Source organism: Neopelma chrysocephalum, unplaced genomic scaffold (genome assembly GCF_003984885.1).
Source record: "Neopelma chrysocephalum unplaced genomic scaffold, ASM398488v2 Primary Assembly neopelma1_147, whole genome shotgun sequence".
In the NCBI taxonomy this organism is placed as follows: domain Eukaryota; kingdom Metazoa; phylum Chordata; class Aves; order Passeriformes; family Pipridae; genus Neopelma; species Neopelma chrysocephalum.
In genome coordinates, this window is record NW_020897809.1 from 8910693 (window position 1) to 8930297 (window position 19605).

The window sequence follows — 19605 nt, forward strand, 5'->3', positions numbered from 1 at the left end:
CTGAAATGGTGTGCAAAAATTGAGCCATTTGGACATAAATTTGAGATAATGTCTCTTCTGTGGTGGAAGTGTCTATGTTTGTCTGCATTATTGAACTTAATAATGTGGAAATGAATGAGGTGCCAGTAGAAATGAACATGTAATATCAGTATTACTGGTATTTGCATACAGTAAAACTGATGCAGTGCATGTTGTGTTTCACTGTCCAGATCAAGTCAAATGAACTCGCCATTGTCCAGCAGTGTATTTTCTGACAGGTTTGGGTTCCCCCCCGCCCCGTTCATTTTTTTAGGAGCAGCTGTCTCAGGTCCTTGATGCCATGTTTGAGAGGAAGGTGAAACCTCAGGAACATGTGATTGACCAAGGTGATGATGGAGATAACTTCTATGTCGTTGAGCGGTAAGCAGCTGTGCCTGTGACATGAAGAGGATGTTTCTTTTCAGCTTCTTAAGAAAGGGAATGTTTACTGCAAGACAGGTTTTGAAGCAAACTTACTTTTGCAGTCATTGCCTTCTCGTGTGATCTTTCCAGTTTCCCCTTAAGACCTCCATTGACTTTTGGGTCAGTGGGACAATGTGATGTGACTGAGGTGGACATTTCAAACCAGCTGGGCTTTAACACGTTCTCTGAGACTGTGACAACAGAAATACCACTTTCTCTGAGGGGAGAGCCACAGCATGAGCTTGCCTGTGATTTGTTCAATTTAGTTTTTGTGCCCATCAGCATAGTACAGCTTAAAACCAGCCTTATTACATGCTGTCTCTAGACCAGGATATGTTTTTTTCTGAAGAAAGGAGGCATGAAAGCAGCAGAAGTAGCCATGTGGTAAGGGAAGGGATAGATGATTGATTGTTTTCAGGAAGGAGAATACAGGAAGTAAAAATCCATGGTAATGGCGACCGTTGAACAATCTGGACTTTGTCCAGTTAGTTTTGATCACTGACTTCAGAGAGCCTTAGGGTTGCTTTGCCTCTGTTTGTCATGGTACCTGCAGAGTTTAAGGTGCCATTTTGCAATTTCTTGCATCAAGCAAATTCACATGATAATTTTGGGGATCACATATATATGTAACAGGCATATAGTAGATATATGTGTGCATGCACATTTTGAGTTATCTTTTACCCTTTTGGAAGAAATTCTGGCTAATGTTACTTTTAATCACCGTATTTAAAGAATAATTAAGGATATGGATTTATTTCCTGCTGCAAAACTGTAATATTAAACATAGAATTACTGAGTGATTTATAAATGTCTGTTGGAATACAATCTTAGCAAACTGCTTTTTTGATGTGCTGTTATCTTGCTTATCACTGAAATAATGGCACCATTAATATTGTATGAAATACTTTCAGAGCAGTTCTTCAAGACAATGTGTTCTCTTTTGAATTGTCATTTATGCTATGTTTAAGGAGTTTGTGAAAGAATTTCTAGGTTAGAAATTGTTCATTTTGAATGATTCTTGTTTGTTTTAAGGACATTCCCCTCTCTGATTAGGGAAATTACTGAATATAGGCCTATCTCAAATATATTGACCATATGCCCATTCTCCTGACCTCTACCACACCATTCCATTAGCCTAAACCACTGCTCCATTTCCATACTCAGTTATGTCCTTCAACTGCTCTGCCTCAGTCCAATCCCATGTCTTTGGCTAGACAGGACAAGTTCCTTCTCTTGCCATGTTCACTGGGGAGATCAAGCTGTCCCAGATAAGAGTAAGGTACTCCAGATCAGAACTTGTGGGAGCCAGAGCCACCAGCTCTGCAAAGATGAGATTCCATGAAGAGCAGTGGTTCCTAATCATGAGGAAATTTAAACTCAGTTTGGGAGCCTCTCAAAAATGTTAGATACCATCAGCCTGTTTTAATTTGTTTCTATATAAGGCTCTTATCCTGTTGGTTACTAAAAACTCTCTCTCTGCTATGAGTTTTAATCTACAATAAAGAAGTGGAATGGAACTTTATCTTAGATATTCAGGTAAGTGCTTCTATGGTCTCTGTTCTACAGATGTAATGCTATTCCAAAACAGGTTTTTTTCTATCGAGAGATAGTTTTGTTGGAAGTTTTCAAGTTTTTTGTTTTGTTTTACTTTCAAGTTAAATACACCAGTAACATAAATATGTTGACAAAAATATGAGGCAGAAAGGCTGTACAGTGAGGGAAATTAAACTTGGTATTATCTAGTGACACAGCATAGCAACCTTTGCTGTGAAAACTAACTCAGCTGCAACTCTTTTTTGCTATTCAGTTATTAGAAAAACTTCTACAGTTAGGAATTTTCTGTCCTTTTTCCCTTTCCAGTCCTCCTCCATTTCCCACCCTCTAATTTTTCATGCAAAAGAATAGGAGGACACTGGTCCTTACGGAAAGCCACAGTCTTTCCACTTGTTTGCAAGTGCAAGTTCAAAGGACTCTGGCTCTTTCAAGGCATCAGTAGGCATGTCTTGTTACTCTGATATAAGTAATTAATGCCTGAATATCCTTGAGGATTAGTTTCTTTCTGTCTGAATGAACAGTGACTTTATGTTCTGGCACAGGCCTTTTTTATTCCCCAGAGTCTTCTGCTTGTGATGCTTCCTCACCAGATCACTTGTGTCTGATTGTCTTTTACCATGTGCAGAGGGACAGCAGGCAGGGCAGATGCAACCTGAGGATGCAGCAGCTATTTAGGGCCCTCTGCATGGAAGGAAGAGCTCAGAGGGATACGTTCCATGGCTGAACATTTAGGATGATCATTGCTGCTGAGGAGGCACCTGCTGAGTCTCTGCTGATTGAACAGTCATCAGTCAGGAGGGGCAGCATTTGCCTCTGTTGTCTCTTGGAACAGGCTGATCCACAATCTTGCTGAGTTGCCCTCTTCTGCTTTTCTGCTTTTTTTTTAACTTGGGGTTTTATATTTTTTCATGTCAGTACTTTTCCTTTGAGTCCTTGGGCCCGTAACGATTACCATCTCAACAATTACACTTCGCTCTGTTTTTATTCTTCTTATCTCACAGGGTTTTAGCTCACGGGCTGTCTCACAGCTCAACAACAGTTTTCCCAATAAAACTGAGCCAAGGTCACCCAGTGTTGCCTCATCAATTTAGTTCTTGGGCCACAGACAGCTGAATGCTTGGCTGAAGGTTATGTGCCTATAGTTAGTTGGAAATAAATGGCATTAGTAAGTGACTTACAGGCTGAGGGATGGGAAGAAGTTGTTCCTTTTGCTTAAGGTGTTCACAGATATCTCTTGTAGATCAAAAATACACCTCTGGAGATTGTTGCCTCTTGTGCCTCTCAGAAAATCATTAAATGGATATCAGACCTTACAAGAATTAGTGACACTTTCCATCCACACTAATCCTTTTCTGGTTTACTCTTAGTATGCTGCTGGGTTCCTACTCTGTCTTGTAGCTGTAAGCAGCAGTGGGTACAAAAAGTGGCTGGTAAGGATGCTGTGCAATCTCATGTGCCTTCCTTCCCCACCTACTACCAGTTCTGGTGATTCCTTTTCTTTTTTTCTTATGGGCCTAATGATGTTATGGGAGATAATGCCATTCCTTTGGACAAAGATCTAAACTCCTCAGGAAAATGATATGTTTATTCAGCTGCTTAAAGCCAGGAGGGTGTTCCTTTGCTGCTTTTCTCCAGGGTGTATGTCCTGTGAAGTCTCTTAGGCCAGTGGCTAGTACCTGAATGATCTCTGGTGCCATAGCTAAGAATTAATCAAGCCTATTCAAACTATATTTTTATTGTTTAAAGCATGACAGTCCTGAGGGTGTTACAGACACGTGTTTGACTTTTAAATGGCTACCTTTCTATGCACAGCCTGTTTCTTCATAGGCAGTTGCTGTAGTGCAGTTTGATCCAGATTTGAGTGTTGAGCTTACTAGCTGGACCCAAACCTGCATCTTCATCAGAGTAGTCTTTTGATTCTTTGTAAATTCTGGGATACTGTTCCCTCAACTTCATTATAATGTAGCAAGTGTGCTTCATGGAGAACAGGGTGAGGAGGCCTTTCCAGTTTAAACAAGTTTCAGCTCAGTATGAACAAAGTGCGAGGAGACTTCTGGTGCTTGGACATTTCCTCTTGATCTGTTCAGAGATCCTGGTAGATGTCAGCAGGTTTAGAGCATCTTGAGGTTATGATATAGACATACCCCTAACCTGGAGTTGAGACAAACCCACAGTAGCAGGTGAGCAGTTGGACTGAGTGTTTCCCAAAGGTCCTGCAGCAATGCTGTCACTGAGAAAACAGGTAGAGATGGGTTGAAGTCACTCTAAAGAGGCCTCACTGGGTAACACACATGCTGTGAATTGACACCGTTAAAGATGATGAAACTGCCTCTCACCCTGGCCAGAAGAGCAATGTCAAAATACTGTGCAGAGGAAACCAAGTCAATCCTGTCCATATCTATCAGGAGTGAAAAGCTTCATTAAGAGAGAATTAGTGTGAAAATAGTGTAGATAGAAGCAGCTGAGAATCATGCAGTTGGAAAGCTCAATAAAGCATGTTCCATCTCACACAGCAATAAAAAGCCTATTTGTATAACAGCAAAAAGCTGTTTTTAAGATTTGTACTGGAATGTTGACTAATAAAAAGTGTCTATTCCATTGTTTTCCAGGGGACTGTATGATATTGTTGTAGCAAAAGACAACCAGTCGCGCTGCGTGGGCCGCTACGATAATCACGGCAGCTTTGGGGAACTGGCATTGATGTACAACACTCCTAGAGCTGCCACCATCGTTGCCACAACAGAAGGAGCCCTTTGGGGACTGGTAAGGAAAGGAAGTTGCTCTCATATGCATAATATTTTAAACAGTAACTCACCGTGTCCGGATCTTCTCTTGGTATGGCTCCTCTGCTCACAGCTATTTTATCATGATCTGTTATCTCCTGGCATGAGAGATCCATTGTGCAAATCTTTTTGGCTGCCTTTCTAGAACAACTTGTCTGTAAAAACTATATCACTAGTTCTATCTGTCCCTTTATGGTTTTGCATTTGCTGTAATTGTAGCTTTTAGTTAGGGGGGAAAAAACCCTGGTTTTGTTTTCATCCTGCAGAGGACAGTGGAGGCATGCACGTTTTTTTAGGAGGGGGAAACAATAGCTAAATGACGTTTTTGTTTTCCACTTACCTTCCTACCACTTTGTCTGCTTTAAGGGGAATGGGAAGGGGTTAAATATCTTCTTGAGAATGTTAGTAATTTGAAGAGGTCAGAAAACCACCTAAAGCTTTGTTTTCCTTCACAATAAACTGTCGTCATGTTTCTGGTCCCTCTCTGTTACCTTGGAAGAGGTTCTCAGGTCAGCATGACCTATGAGATACCAAGCTAAATGACGGTGTTGCTTTGTCTCTAGCCCAGCAGTGTTGAATGTGAAGCTGTAGACATTAGTTTCCTTTTTTAGTTCTTTTCTCTGTACTATTTGGATGGGGTTATTTTCACAGTGCTCTCTTACTCATCTGTGAGGGTTCACATAATAAGAGGATTGTGCGATCAACAGAGCCTTTGAAGCCACAAGTGTTGTGTGCTGTCTGTGTGCCCGGGCTCCTCGGCAACTATCGCTGGGGGTTGGCCTTGTGTTGTGACCTTGATTGTAGGACTGATAAGCTGCTACACATGGCGAGGTGCTTATGCAATCTCAGCGCCCGCTGAGAGAATCTGACTTCCCTTTTCTTTGTGAGCTTAAAGAAAAGAGTTTGGTAAATCAGCCAGGGAATAATGTCAGAATCTAATTTCTGGAAGAAGGCAGAACAAAGCAGGTAGCTACAAACTGAACTCATTCATAGAAGGAAGAAAATATGATGATGATTCTTTGTTTCAGTTTGCCTTTGATAAGTGCACAAATTGGGTTAATTTTGGGTTTGCTTTTCCTGTGATTATGTTCACATAATTAGCAAGGTGTAGTTGAACAAGGACTTCTCGCTAGTCATCTGTCCTGTGAATATTTTATTAACTTAGGCTGGATTTTCCAGTCAAACTTCAGTTATTTCATCCAGATATTCTGTTTGTTGTCATGTTTCATTGTACTATTTTGTGCCTGATGTAATTTAAACATATTTTTATTAGTCTGCAGAAGTCATTGCTAAAGCTCATGGGTCATCTGCCATTTGGGAAATGTCGATTACTCCTGCTGCATTGCAGGCTTTGGCCAACAGAAGCCCGAAAGGCTCAGGCACAAAGCAGTTATCACAGTGGGTCTCTTCTGGAGCAGGGAAATGTCCTCAGCCTTTGCTACTGAATGTGTCTGGGGGAAACCTCATGATCACACACGCTGCCTTCACAGCTCTGCTTTCTTTGTTCAAATACTGCTGCTTCTCCTCCCTCACTGATATTCTCAAGCAAATGAATTCTGAATTTTTTATGCTTTTGCAATTCCCCTGACTGTTTCTGCACCTTTCTGCTTTTCCAAACACAAACATTTGATGACATTTCTACCAGTGAAGAATTTGTTTAAAAAAAAATTTAAAAATCCCTCATGCTTTACCATCTTTTGTTCTCCTTTGGATAACAGTAATACCATCCTGCCTTTCATCTTTCACATCCTTCAACTTTTATATTCCACTAGTATCACCTCTGTCAGTCCTTGCTTCAAGTTACAAGTATTTGCAGCCTGCATCCCATAGAAATGTTCACTTCAAAATACCTCTTCACCTTAAGATGTTGTTGCTTAGGTATCAGCCAATGGTTTTGGGAAATGAGTTCTGGAGGAATGGCTCTCAGGGCATTGGATGTTTCTGCTAATTGTGGCGCCTTTTTTTTTTTTTTTGGGTACTCTTTTCCGCCTGCTTTTTGGTTTTGATTTTTACACTTATGGCCTTATCCTGTGCAAGGCAAACTCTGCAGCTCTGGCTCTGCTCATCACCCAGCGCTGATCCCAACAGGGCAAGTGGTAACAGAGACACCTGGTGGGCAGGTGCCCTTCCCTTTCGCCTGGACGTGCCGCTGAGTTTCAGCTCTCCTAGGGCCTTTCCACATCGGTGCTTGCCAGTGTCCAAGTCCATTTTTCCCGTGCGGGAAGGAATCCCGTTGTTCCCGCCGGGACTCGGCCGGGCCCGCAGCGCCGCCCAGTGGCCTCGGAGCGCAGCGCGGGGGCCGGCGGGGCTGGGCTGGGAGGGGGGATATTGCCCCAAATTTGGGCTCCAAAAACGCACCGAACAGTTTTTCCTTATGGAACACACGGACAGGTGGCAGTTAGGAAGTGGTCCTTGTAAAAGCTGGCTCTCGGATCCGAGAAGGTGGAGGAGTGAACAAGCCTGCTGCTGTTCCATGTTCTGTTCCTGATCTGTTTGAGAGCAGTGTAAATCTCTGACTTACTTTTGAAATCTGTGGCTCAAGTAGAGAAGAATCCAATTTAGACTTAGTCCTGTAGTTGCCTTAAGTCTTGGAAATTCGAATTTCCACTGCCCTCAGCAGAAAGAGCAAAACTTCTTCGTTGTATGCAGAAGCGTGAAAGATATTCACAAACAGGCAAAGAAAACCTCAAAACTCAACCCTGAAAAACAGTACAAGATAGACCAAAACCTGAATTCCTAAATGCTTATCTGAGGAGGTTGTACAGCTCCCTGTTTTTCAATTTGTTATTGCCAGAAGTGCTCTCAGAGGAGCTGTTGCAGTCACTGTTGTGGTGGATATGGTATCATTTTAACAGCTGGTTTCTCAACCCCAGCGTTTGCTGTAAATACTAGTTCATGTTTGTCAGTTCTTTAAACAGGGAACATTTAAGTGAAGAGAAATAATGTATTTCTCTGTGCTGTTTCTTGCAGGATCGAGTGACATTCAGAAGAATTATACTGAAAAACAACGCAAAGAAGAGGAAGACGTATGAATTATTTATTGAGTCTGTGCCCCTTCTTAAATCCTTGGAGGTAAAGCTTCTCAGAGACATCTACATCAAATTCTTGCATTAGTAATAGCTCCACAGACATTGTTTCTGCTATGTCAGAAATATGTGTTATTTTTGCTTAGAACAAAATATTAAGAGCCGCTTTGGTATCACATTTACTACACAACTTAATTTGCATTGTTGAAGTTGTACATTGCTTTTTTTTTTCCGACCCTTTATTCACATTAAGCAAGTTGCTGATTTTTATCTGTCTGATTTTTTAGAAAAATCTTTCCACAACCCCCCCCCCCCCCAAACAAAAAAACCCCATCTACACAAAGTACAGATTGGAACTCACGGCTGTGGTTTCCTTTGAGGGTGTGATGTTGAAGCAATGATACAGTCACTGGGATATTTGGCCTTTATCAGCCACAAATGATTTTAAATTTGAGGCAAAGATGTGGGATATTAGTAGGTCTTGCTTTAACCTTAACTGATATTGAGGAGGTAAACTAAGAATAGGCTAAAGGAGCTGGCTGTGAACACAATGACAGGTGTCACGTTGGTGTGTGTGGGGCATAACTTCAGGAACAATGTGCCAATTGTCACTTCTGTTGACTCAACCTGTATCTTCAGAGGGCTCTTGAAACTGACCAACCTGCTTTGACATTAGTATGTGTCTGTCCTTGCCTTACATCATAATTTAGCTTTTCTTTGTGTTCTCCTGATAAAAAAATCTTTCTCATGATTTATCTTTAGTATTTGAGGAAAAACTCTTTATCCCTTTGGGAGAAGATTACAAAATTGCCCAGTATCATCAGGTGTGAATAACAACCTCTAATACATATGATTTTGGACATATATTGTAGCTGTGGAAGGGGTAAATTACACAACACCTTCTTCCTCAGTGCCTGGCTTAAACTGGTTCCATCAGCGTGACTTTTTTTTTTGGGAACAGAAGTGACTCAAATATTTAAAGATACAGAAAAATAACTCATTAGCACTGGGATGGCTTTTTGCATGACACATTGCAGTTGAATCATGCATGCACCAGATTTTGATTTCTCAAACATAGGCAAGATTAAGGTGCATTTGGGGAATGAATGGATTGATTACAACTGAATCATCTGTTGAATTTTAACAGTAGGATTTTCTTCCTTTCTTGGTATGTTTTTTTATGCTGCTCTGAAGCAATAAAATTGTTTTGTGGGGTTCTAGATGGGCTGTTGGAAACACAGGAGATAATTGTAGCTGTTCTCTTTCCCCTTCCTGATTATGATGACTCAGGCTGTTCTGTGGCATGTCCGATACTGTCTCCTGCCCTTGCTGCTGGGCATCCTGGCTGCAGTGCCTGCTCATGCTTCACAGCCCTTGTCCTTTTCATATTCCCTTCCTTGCCACTCTAGGAATGAGTTCTGGGACAAACCCTGCCCCCTACATATTCAACTGTAAAGCGATTAAAATGTTTTGAAATGATGTTGCTGGTGTAAAGTAGTAAGTTTATGACATTTTTCTGAGTGCTTTCTTCAAATTTCAACTGAATATTTAAGGAAATGATTTCCCCTCCTCCCTGCCTTATTGCTCTAAACGGGCCAAATCAGTTATTTTTTAACTTTGCAGGTAAGAAAAGCACAGGGATGGGACATCAGACAATTTTCTTTCCCTGTTGCTTATGGTATCTTGAGAACTGTGTTGCAGTACTATGACACAATTATAAATTGTGTGTTTGTGTGTCTAGTGAATGCCTCTTCATTTCAGGAGAGGCCATAGAGATTCAGGAGAGTTTATAGACATGAGCTATAATTGATTATTGTTTCTAATTTTCCTCTTTGTTCCAGGCATCAGAGCGAATGAAGATAGTGGATGTTATAGGAGAGAAAGTGTACCAAGATGGGGAACGTATCATTTCTCAGGTACTTGAACTCTAAACTTCTCTTCGTCATTCTCCTTTCTCTGCTTCTTTTTTTTTGTGTGTGGAATTGACTTATAGAATCTTATTACTTGGACCAACTTGGCACTTATTCTTTAATACTTCCAATTTATTTAACCACTTCTTGAATGTTTGGGGAATGGACAGTATGTATTTTGCTGCAAATTTATTCTACTACTTTAGCTTCTGGGTATTTCTTCTCTTACCCGTGTTTTCTAAATGGTCTTTGCAAGGTTTCAAGAGGAGTGTGCCTTCAGAAGCTGAAATTAAATGTCTGCCTAAGCAGTTTTCCATGAAAGCCCCCAGCTAGACTTTTCCTAGGTCTCTATGACCAGAGCAAAAAAGGAATCACAAGCATGTAGTTAAGGCATCTCTAATGCCTTGGTCTGACTGAACAACAGAAACAAACAATTCAACATGAGTATGGTTTGAATGAAAGTAAATGCAGTCATTGGAATGTTTACCTAGTTCAACCCAACCCGGTTTACTATTCTAAGAACTATTGGGGTTAACTAAAACCACTGTTCTTCCTGATGCTTTTAGAAAGAGTATTTCAGTGGTGTGGTCTGGCTCAGTTGACAGCCTTTGGTGGTTGGTGTATGTTTTGTCTGCTGCAGCAGATCAAGGCTGGAGTGGTGGAACATGAAGCTGGATGAACTCAAGCTAAAGCTGTGTGATTTCTTTTTTTTTTTTTTGGCTGTGACACAAATAACTTTTTGGAACACTATTACTGATGAAACAGTGGGATTTTGTGTCAAGTTTAGCTTGGGGTTGCTGTTGCAAAAGTGCTGCAGTTCAAGTAGAAGTGAATTCAAAAAATCCTTGGCTTACCTGGAATTGCAGGTTTTTGGTTACAACCATTGTTCTTGTTTTATAAACAGAATATGACTCCTTGACAATGTCTTGAATAATTAATCTTAATTACTTGCAATGTCAGATAAGTGGATGCAGGAAACTTTAGTTTGCTGATAAGCAAATACTGTCAAATTACTTCTCTCCAAAAATACCCTCAGTTTTGTAAGTTGAAACTCTTGTTGCTTAAGACTCTGAAAAGACTGAATTCTCAGCAAAATCAGAGCTTATAAATCAGTCTCAAAACTGGGAACTCACACCATCAGTGATCCAATTACACAGTTGGTTTTAATCTTTTGTAATAACTGAATGAAGGACAAGGATGTAATTATCTTTAAAAGGAGGATTAATAGTCTGGGTAGGTCTGGTAGTACACTGCTAGAGCTGATGGAATTCTAAGCTTGGAAAAGATATGAGAACTCTTCCATTGCAGCAGTTGCATCAATTCCACGAACCCCTTTCCCCCTTTTCTCTTGTGGATAATTTTGTATTTTAATTACCCTTCTGGAATTTGGCCCTTCAGTTAAGGGCAGTAAGCTTTAAAGCACTTGAAAACTGTTAGTAGTGTTATGAGGATGTCTCCCACTCAGTTTATTTCCATTCTTTTAGAAAAAGTATTATTTAAGTACTTACTCTTTCAGAAGTGTGCTGGGAGTATTAGCTCGTGTTGTGATAGATGGCAATGGTGAATGAAAAGCTTTGCACTGGATGACTTATGACCACCCCCAGGAAGCTCAGCTAAAGGCCTAATTTATTCTCTAACTCTGTGTTTAAATCTTGCATCATTTTCTTCCAGCCCATGTTTTATACTCAGATTGTAACTATCTCCCTCCATTCTTCCCATCACATTCATCATCTCCTTGCCCACTTGACTTAATGTCAGATTTATCTCTCTTATTTCAGGTTTTTTTGCTGAGCTGCTCCCATTCCCTTATCAGTTCTTTTTCCAGCCTCTGTCTCCCTGAAGCCTTTAGTCCCTTTGCTTGTGATTTATAGCAGGAGGCATGTGCTGGATCTCTGCTCTGACTTCCAGTCCTATGCCAAACCCACAGGGGCTGATACAGAGAGGGAAAGTCCTCTCTGTCACAGATGAAACTTTGAAATTAAGTGCTGGCAAAGCTCTCCAGAGCAGATGTAAACTGGGATCTCCTGAAGGTTTGCAATGGGGTGGGGATTGAGAGATGTGAAGAAGGTTCTAGAAACTCTCATGGAATTGCAGAATGATTGAGGTTGGAAGGGACCTCTGGAAGTCACCTTGTCCAAACCACCCTGTTCAGGCAGAGCTTGTTGCCCAGGACTGTGTTCAGATGACTTCTGAATATCTCAAAGAACAGAGAGTTCAGTACCTTTCTGGATGTGCTTGGTCACTCTTACAGTGCCTTTTTCATAGAAACAGCTGGATTGGACTAAATCACAGTTCTTTAATTTACACCCAGTCATTCAACAACACCTTGTGGTATCTTTCTAGAACTTGATATAAAATGGCTATCAGTTTTTATTTTCTTCCACTTGCCCCTATGTGACTGATTTTCCTTTAATGACATGACGCTGAGTGCTTTATTCCTTACCATTCTCACTACCTCTATGGAGCCATTGCATCATTCCTCATGTAGATGGCTTGCATTGTGGACTTGCCTTTCTGTAAACTATCCTCCTCTTCCTTTCTATGTTTGTGCTCCTCAAATGCAGCTATTCTGGATTCTTCTGTCTCCTGCTATTTTACTGTGAATTGACTGAGCTCATACTTAGTTTAATGGATCTTTTTTCCTGCTGACATCTAGAAACACAGTCACTAAATTGGTGGTTTATTAAAATTTGCCTATAGAAATTCTAAGCTCTGCTTAGTTTCACAACTGGCTACTTCTGCCAAGATCAGGTTTGCACTTACGTGATTTTGCTTTATATCATCAATCTCCTTTGTGTTTCCCTTTCCTCCTGCCCTCTCACTGGATGACATGCACTAATAGTTACTTCCTTGTGGGTTCCTCTAATGTATTATCCAACCAGTCACCTTTTAATGTTAGGAATCTGAATATTTGTCAATTCTAGCAGATTTCTGCACAAGGCCTAGTTCAAAGTGAATGAGTTAATACCCTTTATACATACTTTCAAGTATGTATAAGTCAAGTAAAAAATAATTTATTTTACCTTTTCCTCTTCACAGGGCGATAAAGCAGATTGTTTTTACATTGTAGAATCTGGTGAAGTAAAAATCTTGATTAAAAGCAAGGTGAGTGCAAATTGAGTGATTAGGGTTTAGGTCAATCCCTTATTCTATTGATTAATACAAGACATATGAAAAAGCCTACCCTGACTTATTTTAATATATTATTTTGTAATGTTTATCATCATTACTCATGTGATGTAGGTTGTAAATTCCCATACCTGAAGTTAGTTTACTAAAGTAGAAAAGTCTTTTGCTTTTATCTGCTGCTCTGCAAACTAACCTGATACACTCTCCCTAGCCTTAAGGGTGGAGATGAAACTTTTCTTCTGTCATTAGAGAAAACTGTAGCTTAGAAAAAGTGGGGTCTGTTATCTCTAGTGACATACTGGATGTTGGCATTTAAAGCAGCCTTGGGGAACAGCTTGTGGTAGATGATAAAGGCTGTGTTAGGTTGATTTAACAGTAAATACCTGCCAGTCTCAACACTTGTGGGCTGGCACATGCTCTTCTTATCATGGTGTTGAGGTGTTTGACCAGCACAGACCATGACTTGGGAATCGCTGGGTTAAAGGCCCTAAACCAATGAGCTGTTGCATGTGTGTCAGGTATGTGGGGTGAACTGCAGCCTTGCACAAGGACAGAACTGTGTGCAAATAATGAAACTGCACTGTTTGACAGACTATGACGAGTAAAGAAGCTAACCAAGAAGTGGAGATTGCCCGGTGTCACAGAGGGCAGTATTTTGGAGAGCTTGCACTTGTTACCAACAAACCCAGAGCAGCCTCTGCCTATGCTGTTGGGGAGGTCAAATGTTTAGGTAAGCAGATGTTCTGTGTTTCTAGTTACCCTTTTCTGGTCTTTGCTTGTCTCATGGACCATGCCTGAGTGAGCAGCTATTCAAAACCAGCAACCTTTTGCTAACTGGCAGTCAGACACCAGAAGCCAGGGGCAGGGGCTGGAGCAGGGCTCCACACGGAAGTCAGAGAAGCACCTCTGCTTCCTTATGGCATATTCTCTATTTTCTGTGTAAGTTGTGTGTACTCTCTGAAGGGCATCAGCTTCTTGTGTACAGCTTGTTTGTCACACACACCCTTCAGGTGATCTTTTAATGCCAGTGTGGGATGTATTTTTTGCTTCTGTATTTGTCCTTGAGGTCAGGTTTGTATTTCATTAATCTTGTTTCTACAAATAACAGTACAGAGGGAAATCAGAGACATGATTTCTGTTTCTGACCTGAGTGGGTTGGACTGGAGGTCTGTTCTGAGTTTAAAAGCCAGATTGGTGTGTGATGTCCTTTTTGACAAATGATCGTGTTTTCACCTCTGTTCCTTTGCAGTCATGGATGTGCAAGCATTTGAGCGGTTGCTTGGACCCTGCATGGACATTATGAAGAGGAATATAACGCATTATGAGGAGCAACTGGTGGCAATGTTTGGCTCTAGCATGGACCTGTTGGATCCAGGGAATTAGGCACAGGGTACCTCAATGCCTTCTTAGTTCAAGACACAGAAAAGCCTCCTATCAGCAACACAACTCACAAGGACAACGGACACTATGGAACAGTTACTGCTGCTGTTTTCTTGGGCATTTTAGAAACCATAAACAAGTCTCAGCACAGATGGATTGCTCACTCCCTGCCTCCACTTTGCTGCTGATACTTCATTATTAGACCTAGATTAAAAGATGATTCTAACCCTATGTTCACTTACTTGGTTCAGAATGGCATCTGTCCAACAGTTCAAGTGCCTGATATGAAACCCAAAGTGTGCAAGATATAGAAGCCTCCTTCCTTCTGGGTGTTACTGTTGGGATAAATTTTCCAATCAGATTCTGTAGTGGGAGGTTGCCTGTTCTGCAGAGGCAGCCTGTGGAATACAGGCCTTTTATGGGCTTATTACCTTCATCTGATGCTTTCCTTACACAATGTCAAATTTACTTTTAATTGTAGCATCTGGGTTTGAAGTTAAAATATCAATGGAGCCAGTGAATAAGATGGCACTGAAATTTCTGTCCACCTGCTGAAAGTGGCAGGTACTAAACAGCTCTTTAAACCAAGTAAACCGAGCTGGGGACATGGGAGAGTCTGCTTAGCAACCAAATGTGGAAAATGAAGCATTACTATATTTTAAGTGTTTTCTGAGCAGCAAAGAAAATTGTTTTACTCTATGCTGCCCAAAAAAGTGCAGTGGTTCAGATCAAATGGCCTAAAAGTGTCATAATTGTCATCTCCCCAAACTTGCTCCTTGTTCCTGACACTGAGTACATTTTATGGTGGTGAGATCACAACGTATGACCTTCTCTTGCTTACAGAGATCCTTTATACTGCTAGATTTCCCAGGGCACAGTTGTTGACTGGGTCAGTTTTAAAGCTTTTTAAGGAGGTGAATGTTTTGTAATTTAAATGAAGACTACTTCTGTACTTGTTTACAGGAGCTTCCCCCAGTCCTAACATTTCACAGTATTCTAACTTCATTAGACACTTGGATGCTTCCAAATACCACGTTGATTTGCTAAACTTTTCAAAAGTTGGCAACATTTGACTTTGTAAAGCAAATGTCTTTGCTAACTACGCAGTTGGTGTGTTTGAGGAGTCTTTTTGGTCTAGGTGATAACTAAGCTAATCATGTTTATCTAAAATACCTGTTAAATTTGCAGCATTTATTAGGTAGATTCTTGTTTCTATAGCTTTAATGACCTTAATTGGCATACGGCTGAGATTTTATCAGAGTATTATCTAAATAAGAATCAGACCATAAGAAGGACATTTTTATGGTGTACAAACAGAATATTTATATTAAGACATTGATTTTGGAGGTAATAAATCTAGTGACCCTTTGAATTTGCATTCTTCCGCAGCTCATGCAAAACGTACTGGTGTTTTATGGGGTTATAAAATTTTAATTGTGAATGCTAGTGTAACAGAACCTGCTCTTTTTATTCATGGCCATGTGAGCAAGAATGGAAGGATGCTAATCTTGAATTCCTGCTTTTAGTTATCACAGTGGATGTTTCTCTGAGGCACGAGATGCTTAGCAGCAACTCTAAGTTGATTTCTGGACACTTCCCTGCCCCCCCCAATGGATTTTCCTCCCATTTCCTGCAATATGAGCAAGATGGAAAGTTGATCAATTTGAATGGCTGTTGTCCAGTTACTGTAATTTCAGTCATATTTTTATATAATGCAAATGATTTGTAATGGACACCACTGATCTTGGTGTTTCCATATTATTAAAGTCCTGGTTGTGATGTCTAGTGGCTGTTCTAACTGCATGTATTTTAGAACAGTGAATTTCCCTTGCTTTCCTGGGCTGTTTCTTTGTCATAAATTACAGCCAAAGAAGCAGCAGGTACTTCTCATTCATGCTTCCAAGGTTTAACACCAAAGACAAAAATAATTCTTTTGATTACAGAATTAAAAAGCAAACAAAACCCCTAAGAAACTCAGAACAAACAAACAAAAAAATCCCGAGAAGAGATGAAAAAAAACCCACTCATCAGGTTCTTGCAGTGATAACAGATTTAACTTTAAGACACTTCGGGGTCCATGACAAGAGTCCTTCTGAAGCCAGCTCGTGACTGTCCTGTGAACCAGACATAAACCGGTCTCTGAACCAGCATGAGTTTCTGTGCTGCCTAAACTGTCATGTGAACTAAATAGAAAATTGCTGTGAATAATCACCAGCTGGCCTTTGTTGCTCCCAGGCAGAATATCCTCTCCTTTATCCAAAGGAGCCTGGCAGGTTGGGCTGCCTTACAGATGGATTCTGGTTCTTACAGCCTTTGGTTCTCTTGCAGGACAGGACTGTAACCTCATTACAGGCAAACATGGACAGTTGTTCTGAAGCTTAACCAAAAACCAGGCAAGGCAGATGTTAGATTCTTGAGATATATCTGCCTGGAAGGGAGGATTTGATGGCTTCAAAGGAAAAGATGAGAATATAAAATCAGAAAATTAGGATCCCATGTGAGCAAGAACAAGCGTTTGAAGTTTTGCGTTTCTCTGGGCTCCCTGGAGCAAAGGCATAGTGGGCAATGCTATCCTGCACCCAGGGCCTGTGCAGCAGCATTCCATGGTGTAGAAAGGCAGCTGACCTTGAGCTGAAAGAGAATGAGCTAAGAAAGCTCATCCATTTAAGAGCTATAATGTGCAATATGCCTGATTAGTTTGGTGTGGTTTAACTAACCTATTCTGTACAGTTTTGGAGCATGAAGATGGTGAGATACTCAATATTGGCAGGAATCTGGTTAGAGCACCAGCAGGGAGCAAAGCTGGAAGGTGTGAGTGGTCCAGGGAGTAAGTGGAGCACCTGTTTGTGACCATCTGCCCCATCCTGCTCCATGAACTGAGCTGTATCTCAGCTCATTCCTTTTCACTTTGACTGTTCATTGCAGGTGTTGTAGAGAACAAGCCCAGGTGTTTTGTTACTGCTCAGTGTTCCGTAAATCTGCCATGGAGTCTCTGAAATTGGCACTAGAGAGAGATCTAGTTTTTAATAAAAGAACTCAGCAGCAAAGTGGGCACAGAGGATCATGTCTTCGAGACCTAGAGGAAGACAAGTCTCCTGTTTGTGATTCCCTGCTTGTGATTGTGGTGAAGTCAGTGAGAGGAGCTTTCAGTGGTCAAATATCCTGGCATATGGTATTTCTGTCTAATGTCACAGCACAGGTTTCAAAATGTAAAAGAACAAAAAAGGGCAAAAGTGCTCTATTTTTAGAAACAAAAGTGCAAAACTTAAAACTTTAAAAACAAAGTGCAATTTTGCACAGAGGGCAACAAAACCCGAAATCCCTTTGAATGTCACTTCCATTCTTTTTTGTTGGCTGAAAGCAGACTCTTGTTCTTGACATGTATTTGTAAACTAGTCTTGCCAAAATACAAACACGTTGGGTTTTTTCACTCCAGATAATTTTTGTTGTTATGGTTATTGCTGATCATTTTAACTTTTTTCAAACCATATATTTTATTTCAAGAGGCCTTCCCTGTGGATTTCCTCCTGGAGCTCTGCAGCACTCCACTGCTATTTCAAGAGGCAAGAGAAAGTCACTAACCTCACAGGAGACACTCAGCTTAGCTGGCTGGAGCTAATAATGCGCTACTAATTTTCCTCTGTGGGGCAGGAGGGGAATTGAATTCTGCATAAAGTTGCTACCTCAAGGCTCCAAGTGCTTTTAAAGGTCTTTCACTTGGGAAAATTTAATAAGACAGTTCTTAAAATTGGTATGTTCTTTTGAGTTAAATGTTTTTTTTAATTAATTCATTGAGGGACCCTTATTTTAATTCATTTTACTTTTAGTACTTGATTCTCAAAGGATGAACAGCTGCGAAGTTTGGTTCTTGCACTGTAGTGTTGAACATGAAAGAAAAATATCTGCCATATAAAACCATATGGTTTTAACAAGTTAAACCACTCTGGGGTTCAGCTTCACTTTTGGTTAATAAAAAACTGACCTGTTGTGTCCAGCCTTCCTGTACAGTCCTGTGTGTGCTCGTTATTGACTCACTGCAGCTGACACAGCCCCAGCCTTACAGCAGCTCCCTGGATGCACTTGGGATGCCTCAGGTCCTGTAGCTCCTGTTGCCAGAGCCTCATGGAGAGCAGCACTCACCCTACTGCAGTAACCAAAAGAGATTTATACAGCACCTGACCTCCAAGTTTTGCTGTTTGGCGATAAAATTTTACTAATCTTAAAAGTAATACCAACTTCTGTAGGTATTGTCAGTCCCAATAAAACTGGCTGCTCTGATTAAGTCTTGCCAAATTATCATAGAACTGATTTATTGAGCATTGCAGTAACTGGTTCTTGGTTTCCACAAGAAACATATTCCTGAAGGTCTCATTGGCCTGCACTTACATCTACTGAATTTTACAGCTGCCTTTTATTTAACCTAACTAACAACCTGAAAATTACTTTGGTACATGTGAAATAATACTTGCTTTTGCTGAAGTATTTTTTTCTGAATGTTTGGTGTTTTATGTACAGTTTTTAAGTCAGTCTGGGAGTGGAGTTCAGGTGGGTTGTGGTGCTAAACATGAGAAAGCTCTGCTGGAATAACACAGGACCTTTGCCATCACACTGCTCAGTCTGTGCAGAGGCAACTGGTGTCCTTTGAGTTGGGCCATGACTCAAACATCAGATCAAGCTATTGCAGTGTCATCTGCTGCTGTTGATACCAATTCCCAGGTAAACCTTTTTGTAAAAGAAGGAAGATCCAGTGAAGTTCTTTTGCCAGGGCTAATGTTTCACCATTTCGGCAGAGCAGAGATACTTCCATCCTTTCTGCTGTTTCTCTCCCAAGGATATATTTCACACCAATTTTTAGGTCACGTACAAGGTACTAAAATTGTGTTATTTTACCTTCTCAAGTAGGTGTTGATCTGCCAGCCTCGTGCTGTGCAATTCTCAAATCTGTTTCAGCGGCGTGTACTGCAAAACAGAGGCTGGGATAACACAGTGCCCTCAGTGTTTGTGACCTGTCACGGTGCCAGGCATCACCTTCACCGGGATCACGCTGCCTCGGGAACTGCATCGCGACCACACTTGTTTGAAGGGGAAGCGAAGGAGCATCTCTGCGTGCCGCTCTCCCAATAGCGTGTTTGTGGCGCAGCGCTCAATATTTGCCTTTCCGAATCGAAAACCTCGCGTGTAGCACTTGGAAACACCATCTGTTCCCGCAGCTTCCCCGAGGTTCATGTCAGACCCAGACGCTGCCCGTTCGCAGAGCTGCGCTCGGGGGGCCGCGGCCGCGCCGCGCGGTTGCCATGGCGACGCTGACCGCGCGCGGCCGCCGTACAGAAGGGGCGGCCCCGCGGCCCCGCGCCGCCATTGGCCGGGCGGGGGCGCGCGCCG

At 41.3% G+C, this 19605-nt stretch overlaps 2 protein-coding genes across 2 annotated transcripts in view; both read left to right on the top strand.

Moving 5' to 3' along the window:
* PRKAR2A (protein kinase cAMP-dependent type II regulatory subunit alpha) overlaps positions 1-18226 on the top strand; it is a 63009-nt gene extending 44783 nt beyond the window's left edge. The window contains exons 5-11 of the mRNA XM_027701022.1: positions 293-399; positions 4605-4758; positions 7749-7850; positions 9646-9720; positions 12754-12819; positions 13435-13573; positions 14093-18226. Of these exons, the coding sequence (XP_027556823.1) occupies positions 293-399; positions 4605-4758; positions 7749-7850; positions 9646-9720; positions 12754-12819; positions 13435-13573; positions 14093-14226 (777 nt within the window). The 3' untranslated portion in view covers positions 14227-18226. The remainder of the gene's footprint in view (positions 1-292; positions 400-4604; positions 4759-7748; positions 7851-9645; positions 9721-12753; positions 12820-13434; positions 13574-14092) is intronic.
* Positions 18227-18876: 650 nt separating this feature from the next.
* RPP14 (ribonuclease P/MRP subunit p14) overlaps positions 18877-19605 on the top strand; it is an 8332-nt gene continuing 7603 nt past the window's right edge. The window contains exons 1-2 of the mRNA XM_027700803.1: positions 18877-18939; positions 19406-19443. Of these exons, the coding sequence (XP_027556604.1) occupies positions 18877-18939; positions 19406-19443 (101 nt within the window). The remainder of the gene's footprint in view (positions 18940-19405; positions 19444-19605) is intronic.